The sequence below is a fragment of the Vanessa cardui genome, chromosome 3 (genome assembly GCF_905220365.1).
Source record: "Vanessa cardui chromosome 3, ilVanCard2.1, whole genome shotgun sequence".
Classification (NCBI taxonomy): Eukaryota; Metazoa; Arthropoda; class Insecta; order Lepidoptera; family Nymphalidae; genus Vanessa; species Vanessa cardui.
In genome coordinates, this window is record NC_061125.1 from 6,046,472 (window position 1) to 6,066,375 (window position 19,904).

At 30.5% G+C, this 19,904-nt stretch overlaps 1 protein-coding gene across 3 annotated transcripts in view; it reads right to left on the bottom strand.

Annotated features, from left to right (window-relative positions):
* The window catches only part of LOC124543730, an 88,659-nt gene extending 70,268 nt beyond the window's left edge, over window positions 1-18,391 (bottom strand). Inside the window, exons 1-2 of one of the 3 annotated variants that reach the window (XM_047122005.1) lie at window positions 18,222-18,391; window positions 10,249-10,740 (exon numbers count right to left, since the gene is read on the bottom strand). In XM_047122005.1, coding sequence (XP_046977961.1) covers window positions 10,249-10,352 — 104 coding nt within the window. In that variant the 5' untranslated portion in view covers window positions 10,353-10,740; window positions 18,222-18,391. Of the gene's footprint in view, window positions 1-10,248; window positions 10,741-18,062 lie in introns of all 3 variants that reach the window. The other 2 variants (XM_047122006.1, XM_047122004.1) reach the window with 2 other exon arrangements.
* Window positions 18,392-19,904: the final 1,513 nt, after the last annotated feature.

The window sequence follows — 19,904 nt, forward strand, 5'->3', positions numbered from 1 at the left end:
ACATTAAAAAAAACTTCGAGATCAAATTTTAGTTCATTTTATATTCAGAACTATTGTATGTTGACTTGCCAACGCTTTTTCATATTTATATAATTTAATCAATTAAAATATAAATCGAGCCCAGATAACACAATGGTATAACGTAAATTTTAACCGAAGATTGTGGACTAAATTCCCACATATTAAATCATCTTGTCATCGTCGGTGCAGGAAAGCATCGTAATGAAAACGGCATGTTATGGATGAAAATCTACCACATGTGTATAAAGAACTAAAGGCCAATCGGAATGTCGTAGTGGAATTTCTTCGAATCTTTCAAGGAGGAGGCGTTAGTCTACTGGTGCAATTTTGCTTTCTCATAACCTATATTTGAATATTAGTAATTGGAAACTGAAGCAATTTTGGTATGAATAATTTCCTAATAAAATATAGAAACTACGAAAAGATTCAAATGTTTCTGTGTTAACCATACGCATATTTTTCAAGTACAAAGTAATATTAAAAAGGTGACGTTTATTAGCCTGTTTATAGCGAGGCAAGGTACATTTTTTTTACGTAATTAAAAGCTTAACGCTGAATATATTTTATGATAAATCGATACGCAGCTTTGATGGGCATCATTAATAAGACATCAAAGGCTTATCGTAAAAATTCAGCCCCCGATTAAATGTAATACCTATTCATTAAAAACACATGCGCTGCGGAAAAATGAGAGTAGTGACAATGCCGCGTAAGTAAGGAGCGGTGCGTTAGTGGAAATTTCTATATTATTCCAAGTTACTTTTTCTATTAACTAAGAAGATTTTTCAGATAAAATTAACGCTGTTCTTTTATAGCGTTAAAATAAATTGAAACGAAAATGCTTAATTAAGAAATAACAACATTGAGGACAACCAATATCTTAGAATACATATAATTCTGTTTATTTAAAATGCTTTGTGCTATTTAATTATTTCAAATCCGATTTTTATAATTAAATAACATATAACTATTTTTATATGGTGATTTGTGTAGATATCTTTATGCAGTTGCAATATAGGTGCAATATACAGGGCTTGATATCTATAGTTATAATATTTCCGAAATTAGAACTAATTTTAGTGAACAATTTGTGTTCACTAATATTCTCAATTCCTGAGTCCAAATTTCATTGTATACATATGAATTAAATCACTAACACTGAAGCCTTTTTGATCAGTGCAGTTAATATCAACAAAATTCGCATCAGTTGCGTCACTCAGTGGATACTTCATTGCTATATCTAAGTAAGACAAATGTCAGTCTAACAGGAATTCCAACAGGATGATGCACCGTTCCCGGTATATATTACATAGAAAGCGAGGTAGACGGGGGTATGAAAGGGTGTAAGGGTTACGAAATATAAAAATGCGAATACATCACTCGATGTGCATCGAATTTATATGTATGTTATTTTTATTAAATTTTATCCCATGGTGACTTTACATTTTTGTGTACTCACAAATAGCCTTGTATGTTAAAATGTTAACGGCCGCACCTCCGCTATTAAGGTCAGCTCTAGTGGGCGGACATTTTCACTGAATCTTTAAACAACGCCACCACTGCTCACTTGCGCCGGTGTACGAACGCTAAACCCACAATTACGCATATTGGAGGATCACATCAAAAGGACCGACACTCAGCTATTACGAGTACACGAAATCAATGTGAACGTTTAATTTCATATGGAAACTTTATTACGAGGTGTCAGACTCAAGGATCCGTCTATTTAATTAAAATAATTTCAATTCTATTCTTATCCTCGATATTAATATCTTAATAACGTCAAATTACATTTCAGAGTTAGTTAATCCTGTGATCTCATTAACAATTTGATGTCGAAGCGTTAATGTTTCGGTAACTTCCATGTTACAGAACTCCTCAAAGTTTTGTGACAATATGTACTTTGTTTTTTAATTAAATTTTTTTTTAAATTAGCAATAGACAATTCTGTAAAAGGGGGTGTAAAAGAGGAATTGAAAGGCTACATTTTTCTTCACAAGAAAGCGACGTCGTTTAAGCGGCCACGTCTGAAAGTATAGACAACTCCTTGCACCCTCGATGCACAACAAACTCTCCGTCTTAGATTTTATATTGTGCTTGAACATAGAAAGACAAAGTGAAAAGCTCAGCAGAATAAGTTATCGTTAGTTGATAAACAGTACAACATTTAAGAGTAGGCCCAAAACCCTACCATTGGTAAAATAATTGAGTATTTTTATCCACATTTAATTTTTAAGCGCTAATAATCAATCATCGTCTCTATAATTTTACGGATTATCAATTTTTAAAGTATTAAATAAACCACCACCTACGTACAGTATTGAACAAAATTTTGAATAATAATATATTTAAATCATAGATATATTCAGACAATATTCATAACCCATTTTTATTATGTATTGGTTTTAAAAAAAGCCCCTCATATAAACTTGGGCGTATAATTTAGATATTTTATAGAACGTAAATCGCTGTCATATTAATATTTCCTATGTTCTCCTGATAACAATCGTCATGCCCTTTCATCCCTAAACCAGCATCCCTCTTATCTCGAGACGGACCACCTGACATCAGTCCAAAGCAGCTGCTTTTATAAAAGTGTTATGCTAATTAATTTATATTCCTATTAGCTTATTCCTGAGAAACATAATAAATTCTATACAGGTTATTGAATTTATACACAGTAACTGTGTCAAAACTCAATATTTCTTTTTTTTTATAATTTATACATTTATATGATTGAATCTTATTGGATATTATTAAGAAGCCCGTGTTAAGTTTATGATTGCTTTACAATAAATAGTACATTAATTTGTTTTTATTTTTCATCGAACGCAATACATATTTTAAAGATTAATTTCATATGAAACTCGTTAACAGAATAAAAAATAGACAAAATAAATAATAATCAAGATAAAATTTATACCACTGCAATGCAATAACTTTGATTTAAACAAATTATTAACATTAAAATAAGGTGTAAAGCTGTAGATCATATTACTAACATTCGTTAGTAAAAATTCAACTGTCCTTGTCGTCCCAAATAAAGCCGCCCACACACACGCCACAGTAAAAGTCGCTTTCCAATTGTACAGTGACTATAAAGTGACAAGTCAACGAATAATGTAACTTCTTTTCACGCGTAACAATATTTAACTTAAACATAGTGCCTAGGACACATTAACATACCAACAATTTCTGTATTATGTAATTTATACTCTTTTATTTATTGTTATGCAGGTAATTTATTGTTTATTTAATTGTCTGCCTGAATGGTTTTTAGTAAATTTAAAGGCTGGTCGTCGCATGGTCTCTGGTTCGTATCACATGCCTAGCTTAAAATGAATAAATCTTAATTTCCAGACGTTTTCAGTTGCTTGGAAATTACGTTAAGTTGTTAATCCTATGCCTGATTTCTTAATTATATGTCATATAATGACATGACAGAGGGGCGATGGAAAGGGTACGTCATGTGTTTGTGCACTCATATATATAGAATCATATTCCCTTTGTGGATACTCTTTAAGATAAGTTCCATCAAACAACCATAAATACGTTTCATTTAATTATATTTTATATAAATATAATACATTTTTAATTAACATTCTACACAATCATCATGTTTTAAAAGGGCCCGATATCGGGTCTGTGGGACTCTCCGGTATGTGACCGGACGATATGGCGCAAATTACCCCTTTATTCCGATTTTTAGCGAGGGATTAGATTCCCGTTTGTACCGGCCCATTGGGCCGCAACGAAAAGGTATGCAGCAAAACATTACTACTGTACAAATTTCATCTTCACCAATTAATCATTCCTACTCTATTTAAACCTAATTGGATTGAACTATACGCTGTATATATGTATGTATTTATTTTGATTGCATACAAGTATTTCATAATAACTGTAACTATCAATTATGATAAAGCTTTAACAATAAAGAAATAACGATTTATTCAGCTAAATTCGTTTCGTCAAATTTCAAAATAACTTAAAATTGCATGTCTTACGTAAGATTAATTTATCAGTTCGTGGTCTCTTCGTCGTAATTTTTGGAACTTGACCCTTAGCACTACACTGCGTAACTGCCATTCATCTTTGATCACAATCAGTTAGAAAACTAATCCGTCAATTAATATTGGACGACCGTCGCGTCGTGCTCTGAGATTCAATAAAACTTATTAAGGCCAAGTGTGCTCGTTAAAAATACTTTTATACATATGTTGCAACATATATAAATGTATAAATGCAACATTAGTCTTGTGTTCTTATTAACCTGGGGTTTGGTAAAGTAACCTATATTATATTAAATTTTGTTATATTTAAAACGTCGCAGAGAGTACCGAGTGACATAAGCCCCAACGGTCTAGATGTAACGTAACTGTCAACGTGTCCGAAACGTCAGCCTTTGCCCCATAACATGACATTTACAGACCGTTACTTACTCACGTCTGCGTATTGTTCTTTAAAGATATATTTCGATCAAACTTATCAAACAATATACCATTTATCAAATGTTAACATTACAATGATAAGTGTAAATAATTGAAAGAAACAACCTCCCACTTAAATAGATTCAATAATAATTCATTAGTACTATATTTGGTCGGCACGTGTTGATATGAATGACATATGAATTAAACTGTTTGGTGTCATTGCTCTACCAATTAATTAACCATGGATTCAGTTTAACAACTAAAATGGATGGTGTATTTCATGTGCTATAATTAATTTAACAAGATTAGTTGATTCTGATTTTGTATCCTGCTTTTAATTTTATTCTATATTCAAAGTCATGTTGTTACTATTAAAGCAAATACAATTCTGTTTTTTTATGTATTTAATGCTTTGATAGTTTATATTTTATATCAGTGAACATAAAAACAGTAGAGAGCAAATATGAATATTGCATGCTACTGTAGCTTGTCGTCGATGACTTTATTTTCATATTATGACGGAACAATCATATAAATTTCTCACTTTTTATGTCATACAAAAATGTATGAAGACAAATGGTAAACACCGCCCATAGACTTTGGCGCTGTAAGAAATACTAAACATTTTTTACATAACTAATAAGCTACCAACCTTGTCTTCAAGCACACTTTGTTCCATTTACTTTGTAGTGAATAAATCATAAAATAAATACTACTAAGTTTTGTTTCCTTCGACAAAATAAATGATATTTGTATCGTCGTGTAATTTTAACTCACATTTTTTAATCAAAAAAATTTTACGAAAATTTGTCAACTTGTATTTATTCCAACTGAGCATTCAAAAAAGGAGAATTCGTTTCATATTTTACACTAACTTGGTCTAAATTTCACAATCTTTATTACTTCATGTTTGGACTCAGCGGTAGGTCCTCAGTCAAAATATTCATTTATATATTCATATAAATTAGAATAATATTCTTGTCTAGAGAAATCATAACGAAAGAATAACTTTCAATTTTACACTAATTACATAATGATGTAAGTTTCTCAACAATCAGTAAACAGGAAATTTCCTTAACCAATAAGGCAACCGACGAATACGGTAAGGGAAATTTATTTGCGTACTTATTATAATCATAATGATTAAAATCGTATCTTATAAATAAATTAATCATACTTGTGACAAATAAAGAAGAATCTTATTGAAAACTAGCTGTGCCCGCGAACTTGTACGCGTTTGAATTAAACAAAAAAATGTATATTATTGTAGCTATGTAACTCCTTATTATATCAGTTATCTGCCAGTGAAAGTCCCGACAAAATCGGTCCTGCCGTTCCAGATAATAGCCTTAAAAAACGGACAGACAGACAAAAATTGTAAAAAATGTTATATTGGTATATGTACCGTGTATTCATATACATGCATTGAGTAAAAAAGGGCTATTTTAATATTACACACAGACACTCCAATTTTATTATATGTATAGATAATTTAAATAATTCATAATTGTATCAGGATGTGTTCATATTTAATTCATTTTAATTTTTAATAAATAATTTTACTTGGTGGTAGGGCTTTGTTCAAGCCCGTCTGGGTAGGTACCATCCACTCATCAGTTATTCAACCGCTAAATAACAGTTCTCAGTATTGTTGTGTTCCGGTTTGAAGGGTGAGTGAGCCAGTATAACTACAGGCACAAGGGACATAACATCTTAGTTCCCAAGGTTTATGGCACATTGACGATGTAAGGAATATTGAGGATTTCTTACAGCTTCATTGTCTATGGGTAATGGTGACCACTTACCATCAAGTGGCCTATATGCTCGTCCGCCAACCTATACCATAAAAAAATATCTATCAAATATTGCACTAGAGGTCATGCTTTTTGCACAATTTACTACCGAATCCTCAACTTGAACCAGACGATATCCTGTCAATGCCATCTGCATTATAAATATTTGATTTAGTTGCATAACGTGTCTGAAAGCACACCGATGATGATTAATACGTTTTTAATACACACCTACACTGTATAGTACAGTAGTAAAAAAATGTCTACGCGGTCATGTTGTAATAAGTAATATGAAACCTCGTGTAAGTTCAAACAATAGTGCCCACGTATTATTGTTGTCTCAACTCAACGACGATTCTTAATGCGCAAATAAGAAGTCAAGTGTGAGACGGTCTGCTTTATTTGTTTGTTTTTTTTTAACTTTTGAATATTTTCAAGACTCCATCCAGTATTAGAAATTACATTATTTTATGAACGATTGTATGAACCTGATGTCGAATTTGTCTATGGTATAGTTTGTTTTTTTTCCGATAATTCTAAATGTTTCGATGAACCACCAGCAAAAAAACAGTACAACAAATTGTATTAAAATACTTTAAACTAATAAACTTATGAATCATCATCATTATTGTCATATACAAAATAGAAAAATAAAATACAATTGAACCCTGTGGAACGCCCATTTGTAAAACAGGCAAACTATTTATTTAATTAGAAAATTTAAATTAATTTAAGCTTTGCGCATGTATTTCAAACATATTATTACGATGTTCGAAACTTATGAGAGTCGCATAAAAATAAGATCCTATAATTAGATTGACAGGGCATTTACGAATTTGCTTTTTGTGTTCGTATTGATACTATAAAATCGTACTAATAAATAGCTTTTTAAAAATTTGTCAGATATGACGTAAATATGACACCGTATCATTAGAAGCACTAGCAAAATGTCACATACTAATGCAACCTTTTGCTAGTAACCTGGCTACTAGCCCGTGATAGTATTAACCTTAACTATTAAGCCTTTAGTATAATGTAAGTAGAGGCGCAGTCTGACGCGGCTTACATATAGATCAAAAGATAAAACGTGCGCAAGTGTTATACTCGTGTGTAAGCTTTTAAAAAACACGTGCACAAAAAATACAATAATGTGTGATGTATAATAAAAATAATTAATTTTTTTGGACAGTTCAATTTAATTTTCGAGTCGTCTTTATTTAAATACTTTATCTGTATCTCTGAGCACGAATTCGTTTTAAATGATCCACAGATAATATTACTATAGAATTACGTCATCAAATGTCAAAATATAACTGAGCTATATTTATATTATCATTACAGGAAATTAAACTAAGACTAAGCCTATTAAACTATATATTCCTAAAATAATAATGTTTATTATATCTGATACAGTAAACAATGGAATTAATGTTCAAACAGCATTATTTACTGATGTTAAAGAGGGATGAAAGAAAGGATGAACAGACGAACAATTTACAATCCCATATAAAAATCCCTGAAAATCGGTTTATTCACAATTGTTTTTACTCAGTTCTATGTTACACTTTTCAACCATTGAAATTATCGTGAAAGTTATTTATTTTATTATATTACTAAAAATAAATATAAATTACTAAAAACATTAAAAATATTAACCTTACCCTGTATTTACATATTAGAAATTTACAAATTCGTTAAAAACAATAAAAAAATGTTCAACCAAATATCTGAAAACCCGAGGCGCTTTGATTCACGATATAAATATAATTTTGAAATTACAACATCAAAACTGAAACTTCACCAATCGGGCACACATGCTATGTGCATATAAATTTTCAATAAATTGCCGGACGTATTTAAGCAAAATATAAATGAACTAAGCTACCCAAATAAGTTAAAAGAAATTCTTAAAAAAAAATGTTATTACACCCTCGAGGAATATCTGACAGATAAAATCGTGATATAACGTCCGTCTCTCTAACATTTGCTACGCCCTAGCAGGGTTTATTTCATGTAAACTAAAGTTTAATTGTATGTGTGAGCATGAAACCGCAAATAAATAAATAAAATAAATACTAAATAGTTTTCAGTTGTGTCTTCAACGATTTTTTTTAATTCATTAATGCTTACCTTACCTAACTCAGTACTCTAACTTTTTGTGTGCCCCAGTAAACGTGACAGTGGTTATTGTGATATATACATTTGAATTCGTAATCCATTAATGCACATGCCATCAGATGGCATAAAAGCCAGTCGGCCTTCAAGATTTTCAAAAAGAGATACTACAATTCTAAAAACTAATTGATTAAATTTTGTATTATTAAGCGAATAAAAAATACAATATATATGCAAATATAATATTTACATGACAACATACGAACGTTTGTGTGTTTTGCTTCTGACAATGACTCCTGCTGTGATTATTAGATCCTTATAGACTTATCTATTATGACGCTATATATTAAAAATCATAAAATATACAAACATAATACCTACTTATCATATTCCGGCTCAGACATCGTTAATATTTAATTCCACCATTGTGACCTGATTTGGGACAAATTATATATAACGAGTGGGATGATCTTATTAGTTAAGGTAACAATATATTAGATTTACGTTATGTTTCCAAAATATTATATTTTGACCTTTTAAAACTGTGTTTTGGAGACAGGGACACCGGTTCGCGTTTTATAAGGCGAGTAACTAATCGTTGTAGACGCTTGTGTTAATATAATGCTAATCCCATTTATGGAAAACAATAAAGTGTAGATTTATTATATATCAATTTTAAACAATAACTCCATTGTTGATGAGCTATAGAACCCACGTATTCAATCGCGTGGATTTTCAACATGTTAATTTTCACATATGTATAATTGGGCTTAGAATATTACACGACGGAAGACAGAGGGACAAACAAGAGAAACAATTAACTTCAATTAGATATAATCTAATGTAACAACAGAAAATCATACGTATGTTTGTCCTCAAATAATATTAAATTCAAGACAATTTAACACATCGTCGCGACTTTTCAAACTAACTAAGAACGCTAACATTTTATGTTGTTGCCAAATTTTCAATGCCCAGTTTATTAAACGTGTACAAAAATCTGCCAAAGGGTGTGTCTGTCTATTTAACAAATACGATATTTAATGAATGTCTATGAATAAAATTATTCAAATTTTATTAAACAATGTTTTTCGTTGTCTCTGACGATACATGAAATATAATATACTAACAAAACTCGATCTGTGTTATATGTGTAAAATTCTTTCGTATAAAAACACTAATATACAAAGTTTCGTATAATAAGTTAAAATTTTCCAATGTGTATAAGGCCTTCTCGGCAAAGCAGCCCACAATAGCCACCTGGATAGCATTTGTGAATTTGAAATTAAACTGTAGACCATTGGTCCGTATAATTGAATAAATCAACTCTGCTACTTGAAATTAATTTAACATTCGCCAACAGAAGTTTACAGTTGCAATATAGCAAACAAATATACATACTCAAATGTCATCATCAAGACTTACTTTGATTGACATATAAATGAAATTGAAGCGATTACCTACTAGACCTGATAGACTACTTAAGCCTATGAATAAATTTATGATTTTTAATTGACATTCAAAGCAAACGGCTCGGCTACTGTTTGGTAATTATTCAAGTGTTTACTTTATAAATTGCCGTTACGATAAACATTTTGGCTAATTTAAGTCCATTGTTGAAATATAGAAATAACGCATCTTGTATATGACAACACTTTAGGATGAGACAACACATTAAATAAATAATTTCATAACTTTCTATTTTAGTTATAAATAGAAACCATAAAATGTCATATATGTTTGGTTTTTCTTTAAATAATACTAGTCAATGTTATCTTTTAAAATCATCGACTTCTAAAGAAATCCTGCAAACAGGTTAATATTTTACAATCGTGTTTTAAATACACAGAGTAAATAAAACAGAAATAAAACGAAGTTGTACTCACGTGTATACAGTTAGTAGCATCCAGCACTGCAGTCGCGCGCCGGGAAGCCACGTGACGTAGCGACCAGTCAGCGCGCAGTCGATACAAGGTGCAATATAAAGCATACCACCGTGGTGGCCTTTCCAGTGAACACTACTCCTTAGTTTACTTCCTCTATTGGTAACTTACTATTGCTACTATTGTGACTGACTAGCTTAATTAACACACGATTTATTTTCTTTTCAATTTCGATTAATATATTTTTATCATGTAAGGCCGAATATTGTCAATGTTATTTAAATTAAACTATTCATTTACTCGCGTACTTGTCTAGGCACCGGCTGTCAGCCGCGCTCAAATGGATTTGTATCGCAAAGAAGACGATCGAGGTCACTTCCCTTAAAACACACGCCAGCATCTTTGTTTTATCGCGGAAGAAAAACGAAAATTTGCTACATAAATATAAATTACAAGTCTCCTATTATCGTGTCCAGGTTTCTTTCCATATTGCACCTGAAACAAAAAGAGCAACATTAATATTGGCTAAATACTAAATCTGATTTTATCGTTTCAATAAAAAGGCGGTCAAGCGAGAACTGTAAGGGCTAAGTAAATAAATCACGCCTTCACACGAGCCCATTCCCTTTGTTTAATCGCTACTAAGACATACAAAAACCTTTTTATTCTGGCAACCCTAACAATAAAAAAATCAAGCCGTCGAAGATTGTGCAAGATCACAACAGAAAATCATTAAACAATGGCTTTGCCAGGAATTGAGGTGTTTATTATATCGGTCCGCGCTCGTTCCGAGTCATGCAAAAAAGTAGATGTTCAGGTAAACTCGGACGACGTTTTTTGCACTCCCGGGAACTTATTATGCGGGATTTATGTCACTTTTTGTTGCGTCCAAGCTAATTATTGTTATCTACTATTCGCTTGACCATAGCGTTTTCTATGGATCAATAATAGTCCACTAATTCTCATGACACCTTCGAAGTCAAAGCGTCAATATTCCGGACGTTGAATGCTATTGTTCGCGCCACACAAAGCGACCGGCAATTCCTACCGTTCTTAAACGTTTTTATAGTGAGCATCTTCGATGTCTCATTCAGGTCGCACTTCAGCAACACCCACTTTACGATTCTAATTTAATTTCTTATCACTAATTAACTTCTCTTTTTCGTTTTAGCGGTTGATTACCATATCGCTGATTCATTGAATCGCGGGGCTAATGGGCTAACAAAGGGATTGCAAATTAAATTTCGTGGCGCGTATCGGCATGCGGCAAAGCAAAAAGTAACAATAAAATATCGAATTTAGAACAGCAATCCGGGCGCGGGTCTTATTATTTTAGCCAACAAAGTAGAAAACCATTTACAATAAATCATTTTGAATGCTTTCTTGGTTCCCATGCGTCGAGCGGGCGACGCAAAGGGTGATTTCTGTCTGAGTATACATAAATAAAGGTTTTGTACGAACCTCAGGTACGTTTGATTTGAAGTAAAGATTAAAAGAATTTGCAATGGGAGAAACGGCATTTGTAAAATCAGCTGACTTTACCAATGTCTACATTCGAACATAGAGGTATTATTTCAGTAAATGTTCGTGTATTGTCTGATCGATTATAAATTATGTTTTAAATACTCATTCATATATTATCACTGTACATTGTGGACACACAAACACATATTGAATGTAACACTGACGTAAACAGTAATTACGTAACTTTTTAAATTAACATTTCAGAATTCATAAACGTAAACAATACGTCAGTTCTCACACTCACATTTTATACAATACAATGTTTTTTTAAATTTTTATTTACACAATAATAGGTGGTCATCTGTCTACCTACATATAGCACTATAATATCGATTTGCTTAAGACGCAATTTAAATTTCTGTTCCCCTAATCCTAAGGCTTATAATGAGAAGTTTCAATACAGATTATGCGACGTTTTATTATAAGCCCCCAAAAACTGAAAAACTACTTTAAAAAATTAGCTCGTGTATTACAACTTCTTGTGTATGCCACTTCTATAAACTATGCCTTATATTCACATTTGTGGTTCCGACCACACGTAGTTCGAAGTTACTAAGCGATTAGACGCAGCGGAGCATCTACGAACATGGCGTTTAATAGAAAACTTTAACTAAAACGACTTTACTTCTAAAATTTCAAAATTGATAAACGCTTTGGACCTTAAAAAATCGTACATCGATAAGACTTATAATTAACACACATTAAATAAATAATACTATTACAATACAAAAATATTTATATATCAACGAAATCCGTAGCGCATTTTGTCTTTCATGATTACATACTACATGTACAAATCAAATATATAATAAACCTTATAATCAGCATTACAATATTATAGTATTGGTATATTTCGTGGAATAAAAATATATGAAAATATGTATTTTATTTCTACATTCTAAGTCTACGAATCGCAAGCTCATTACAAAAAATATAACATAAAATCTACGAGTCAGAATTTTTTAAATTTAATTTACATTCTTCATAATCTACGCATTTAGTTATACTTTGAATGATCTTAAAAACAGGTCAAATGAAAAACCAACGACATTGCACCTGAAAACCTTGCACTTCTAAAGGCCGTGACTCCAACGTCGACGCAAAATGTACGTGTTGATTCTCTTTCTATATAATAAGTATAAATAAATAATATATCGTTTAAGGAAAACTCAAACTTAAGCCTTCGTAATAAGAATTTATTTTCTATGAAATGCCATTCCCGCGCTACTTGACCTGTTAATTACTTGAATGCGCAAAAGAAAATATTCATTTGAAACGAACGCCGCACTTGAATGAAAACTGTAAACTAGACCTCATTTTCAGATTTTTCTATTTCTTAAGACTAATTATAATTAAAAAATATATATAATTCAATATTTTATTAATAAGTACCCGTTATATTATGAATTATTAAGTAAATGTTTCATTTAAAACAAATAACCATTTCCAGAGGTAATAACGTTCTGGGACGCAGGAGAATCTAGTGAATAGTTGTGAATATTTCAACTTGTATATTGTATTCCATTTAATAAAACTTTAAATTTTTGGTTTATAATTAGAAGAATAATTAGTTGACATTTATTTTATTAAAGTTAATAGTATCGATGTAAAAAAAGGTAAAATGCATTTAATAACAATTTAAGCACTTTAATTTCGAAAATTAATCACCAACAAAATGTTCATGTCTAATAAAGAAACCTTTTATATTTTAATTTACAATTCGATACTTCGTTACATGAAACAACACAACAATATTTCTCTTCATTCTTTCTACTGAAAGTTCTTTCGTTTCGATACTTCGAACAAATGTTTATAAGAACATACAAAATCAATCAACGACACCGTTACTCAAAGAAGCGAGTCATCTTCTGCATCGAAAACAACCTTTACCGTTTCCGTAAAAATATCCAAACCAATCATAAATCACTGAAGTTTTAACTGACATTTTATTTTGGAACTGCGAAAAGTTGCGTACTCACAAGATATATGCACCGACGTCGAAAAGTTTTTGAACGCATAAACGGTGCAACGAACGCTATGCGCTACACGCGGACAATTTAATCTGAAATATTTATGATTTTTAGATCGTTCTAGTGCTTTATAGACCATTGCGCTGTTTTACTATGTGAGAGAAGTGTTAAGTTATAACTCAAGAGAACATTTGAATATATAAATTGTGTAGACTACTCATTTATAAATCACATTTGCGTACTATAAAATTTCATAATTTTCTAACAAAATATAAATCATTGTAGCAATTTTTTGTCTTTTATAAAAGATGCAAAAGAAAACACTTACAGCCCTAGAATGAAAAGAGTTTTATCGTGCATAGTTTCACTAATAGCATTTAATATTAATATTTACTTATGTGAAATGAAACGTCCTAGAACGAATGTTAATAATATGTATACATCACAAGCCCAACGCAACTCTACACTGTAGCAAATAGTAATTATGTACCGAACATAGCAGTAAGAACTTAATAGAGTGCTGAGTGAAGTATAAAATTATAAATGTTAGTACAACATTATACTGTGTAATGTCTGGCAGGCTGTTGTGAACTGACGGCGAAACTATGTGCGAAATCTGCCTAAACGAACGAAAGCGTATTATACAAAATGCCAGTAAAGACGTGTTAATACAGTAGACAGATATGCCGCAACGTACGAGTATACTTCCCTTATATCTTTGAAATTTTATGATACTTTCTAAATTGTAATCATAATAACACCCCTGTTATATCATACAAAGTATAGGCGATACTAACGACAAAAAGATAATACACAGATAATATCAATAAGTCAATCAATATATACGTCGATTAGTTTGATTAAATGGACGTAATGATGGCAAAGAGTATACTGGCTGAGCATGTAGAACAGTTTTATATCGAAAGTGTTTATTTACAAAGCCATCCTTCAAATCGATACTATACAAAAATAATTCTATTTGTATCTTTTTATCGGTGAATCAATAGAACAGAATTTTATAATTTGATGTTCTTTTTTTAGGTAGCTGAATATTACTAAAATAAAATTTAAGTCTAGCGTGGCTATATAACTTAGGTAATATATATCAAATATCATTTTTTCTGATTGAATGGCTCATGACATAATCTGAGCGTTATTCCTTCTTCTTTTGCATATAATTTATATCGTAAATATTATAAACTACCGGAAACATTGTGCATTCTTATAACGTGTTGTAATAATTTATCGGGTAATTCACTTAATTACATATATGTTTTTGCTTCCCAACATTTAATTAAAAACACTGCTTACTCAATCCAGTATTATCTATCAACATAATGTGACAAAGAAATAAAACTTTCGCGCATTGTAATTTAAAAATAAACTCGCCCTCTAAAATGTCAATACAGCCAAACTGGAAATTACATTATCCCGAAGTTAAACTTTTATACAATAGCACCTATAACTTTTAAGTTATCTGTGACGCATAAGAATGTTTATTTTACGGTCAGGTACAGTAAGTTTTAAAGTTTCCAAACAAACGCAGTTCGGAAGATCCGCTCCAGAACTATGGCGACAGTTTCATAAAGTTATTTTCTACGAGTCAATAACACCATTCCGCGGGATATATGGGAGTGAAATTTTAAATTCCATTTTCAAATAGAATTAAATTTATAGACGCGTGTTATTTACTGCGTAAGCGCTACTAAGTATACTTCGTACGTTTTTGAAGGTCTTGCCAAAATCTTGAGTTATACAAGTGTTTAACATACTCCACGGTTAACAAATACATTTTTATATAATTGGCTGAGATCAATTGTGCGACGTAACACCCAATACTTCTTAAATATTATTGAATTAAAGTAACATTGAATTATATTTTTAATTTAACAAAAACAATTTATGTAATTGAATAATTTATAAAACAAACTAGGATAAGTATCAATTAAACACAACAGTCACGAAAAGCTAAATACCAAAAAGGCATATTTGACTTAATTTTTTTAACAATTAACTTTGAATAAATTAATTTACATATTATTTAAGTAAATCTACTGGCTAGCTACAAAAACAATTTAATAATTTTAAAACCTTAAATATTTATGCTACTGTCCTAATTGTGGTTAAGCGATTATCGCAATTATTTCGGTCCAAATTTCTGAATTCCAAATTGACCTATTTAACATCAATAATGAACTAATGTGTATATATTTATAAGCATGACATCTAATATTGGTTAGTCATGAATACTGTTTATATACTAGACTTGTTATAAGAAATCTAAACTTCCCATCTCCGTGTATAAGAGTTAAGACCTAGGCTACGAGGAAAGCGATTTGTGCACAAATTGAAGTCTTATGTAAGCGAAGTTGAGAAGAGGTTACATAAATAAATATTTGAAATCATTTTCGTATTCGATATATATTTTGTTATATAAATTATGAATAGCTTGAATTCAAATAAATAAATTGATTTCAGAACGATGAAAGGCTTATATGGCACAGTGGATAGAACACGAGAATTTGGACGAGAATCTTAGGATCAGATCCGCAAAAGCATCACTAGGTTTTCGTGTATTTGTGCATCCCTTGCAGCGTTGAAAGACCACATCATGCATGAGTCGGAAGAAATCTATCCACAGTCCAACAGTTTGCAGGACTGGGCTTCTGTATGATTAAGACTAGAAGTATTTCTCCAACTGTGTCTTGTAATGAAGTTTCAAATTTTTAGTTATTGAAATCCAAAAATACTTTTTCCTCTTAAATAGGAAAATAGAATTTAACTACACCCTCTTTTTCCTTTTATTTTGGATAGGGTTGTAATAAAATTGTATTACGTTAACTTAAGATATAAATATATTTCCATTTTTAAGTCGATTATTGTTATATATATTACAAATTAATTAGCAGATTTTAACGGCTGATCTTCGTTTAAAAATTGGGTGTTCTGTCGGATATGGCCTTATGTAAAATAAAGGATGTCTTAATATATTTTTTAATTATAATAACGCCATCAATTTTATATACCAAAATATTGACAGTATATAACTCAAGTTGAAGGTGGTACGAACTATTTTTTTCTGGAAACTAAACCTCACGTAAATTTTCTCTGCTACATACATCAATCTTTTTATTTAATTTTTATGAACATATAAATGTTTAAAAATTGCTTGAAAACAAATGCAACAACTGTTCTTCAGGTATATATTTGGAAATCGTCCAAAAAGTATAAATATAAAAATGGACTACGTAATACTTTAACATAAATTAACTATTTTAATTTTATGTATTATTATTTTTAAAATTCAATAAAGTTTTTATTATAATTTGAAAAAGCAAGGTTTTTTAAAATCACAATTTTATGAAAGTTATTTTTAAAACAAACATTGGATGTACAAACTCTTATACACGTTAACGACAAAATTTAATTATTAATAAACCTGTCTGCCTAGAAGTGAAAATGGTATGAAAATAAAATTATCTTCTTAAAAGCGACGAAATAACTTTAGTGTGGTGCAAAGGGAAAAGATTTTAGTATAATTAATAAATAAACAATTATGAAACGTTGTTTAATTTTATTATATAATATAATTGCTACAATTAAATATTTACCGCTACTTTAAAAAATCATGTAACGTGTTAAATTCAATTATATTTTTAAAATTATTTTAAAAATAGAATTTGATTTTTTTTTCGTTAACACAAACCATTTTGCTTATCGTTACGATTTTTTTTAAATGAGTGTCTATTGAAGTTTATGTTTTTATTTCTTAGTAGTAATGTAAGGTATTATTAGATTTTTAAATAATATTTCAACGAGTAAATTTAAGTCTACATCATAATTTAAAATATTTAATAGATTCATTAAAATTAATTAATGTAAAAAAATCACGCAGCCGTAGTCCTATTTAAATTAATTAAAAAAAAACTAAATATAAGAAATAGTGGCTGGAGTTAATAAAATATATATACAATAGTGGCGCCTTGATAATCTTACATAGTAAATTAATCAAGGTATCGCCGCTCACCGCCCGCAATGAATATTTTCCAACTCGTCAGAAACCCGTTAATACAAAATGATAGCATTTGTCGAAGGAAATTAATGGACTCCTGATTGATTATACGGAATCATTCAGTACTGATATAGTAAGTGAAGTAATAGATTAATTTATTTGGAATTGTGGACTATGTACACAACGTCAGAATTATAACATGGTTTTAATTAAATTAGTGTGTAGCTTGCGCTAAAATAAAAATATAAAAATACGCCTAATATGTCCAAAAATTGTATCTAAAAAATAAAATGGCATAAATAGCAACAAACCAAAAAATTCCGGAGCAAAAAAAATCCAAAATGAAAATATGCACAAATAAAAAATAACACTTCACATCAACATAATGTTTCGGTACACCGCACAGAAATAAAAATAATCTTAGAAGCAGTATGCGAAACGCACTTTACAGACACAAACACTAACTTTACCCGCTTGCCGCCAACAGGAACTTCTCAATCAGTTCGCGTAAAGTTCAAAAGGAAAATTTGTTAAAAAAATCGCGCTATGTTGCGATGTTTTTCGCGCCGCGTCGCGCGTCTCTGTATTTCGAATGAGGAATTTTCGGCTATGATGGGGAGGATGTGCGCATAGCTGTGGCTTAGATGAGACTGTGGCGCTATGTACCGCGTCCGTACTGTGTGGCCGAAGCCGACTTTCGCCCCGACCGGTCGCCCTACAGCTCCGTCGATCGGTGACGCATCCAGGAACATTTAATTCATTACTCTTAACACTTATTTTTCACTGGTTCATCTCAAAGCGATTTGACAATCGAGGGTGGGTTTCAGTTTAAAAGTCACTATCTTCATAACTGTTTATGTACATTAATTCGAAATGAGGCACTAGTTATATATCTATTTTCTTTTGAAACTTCAATTATAATCATATTGTTCACTTAAAATATATAATCGTGTAGGTAATTTACTTATTTAATGTATCAATATTGTATATTGATTGCATATAATTTGATGTATAAGATAGGTTGGCTTCGTTCTGAATACGAGTCGATACTACGTAAGGGGTTGCTTACGTAGCAATAAATGCATTATTGTTTATGCGGGGATTTTTGCACGAACGCACTATTGTTCTGGTGTGAAATTAAATAGGCATATTGTTATGTAGATCATTGAGTTTTTTTTTTCAAAAGGAAGTGCATTGTCACTCTTAAGAATAAGCCGAATAAAGACCGAATGGAAATGAATGATTTTTTTGTTAGATAAAAAAGCATTATAGTGAAACTGTTGATTATACTTACGATATACGGATTAAATGAGTAATTAATATTGTGTATTACGATAATTACTTAAACATTTGTATTTCTTTTAGTTAATGTGTCTGTTAGAACGATAAAAATGTCCTGTATGGAAATTGACGCTTTTTATCATTCATTATTATTGTTCTGTGCAACATGCCTCAGTTATTTTTATATATAAAACATAATAAATTGAAGAAAAAAAGATTCCGTAAAATAAACAACTAATTATTTTTCCTAAACATGTTTCGAAAACTTTTCTGGTCAACCAGAAATAATGCAAACAATGAAATCATGTTTTAATTTTCGATATATTCATTAAAAAGCGATCGTTGAACATTATTCCATATATTTCAATATTTTCAAATTAAATGATATGAAATGTCAAATGCCATAGATGAACCAAAATAAAATAAATGGCGCACCTACCAACGTTCTAGTTTTACTAGAATTCTATTTAAATATTCTATTAGATACTATATTTATATACTATACTATGATTCATCATTATTAATATAATTAATTATTATGTATCCTTATTGTGATTAATCTTTTAACACATTTTGGTTAGTTCTCCGTATACCCATTGATGATAATGCGTCATCGGCTTAGAAAATAAACAATAGCTAAGTTATATGATAAATAAATAATATAATAACATTTTTTAAACTGGTTTTAAGCTAGACCCATACTAATAATTACTGTGGTATGAAAATTATGTTATATTACAAATAATTATTTTTTAAAATATTTTTCACGCGTCGTACTGTCTATTATTCTCCAATAAAAAAAATTGAGTGAAAAATCATATAATTTATCCGGACATGCAAGCGAATTCATGAAACATTCTCATTATAGTATA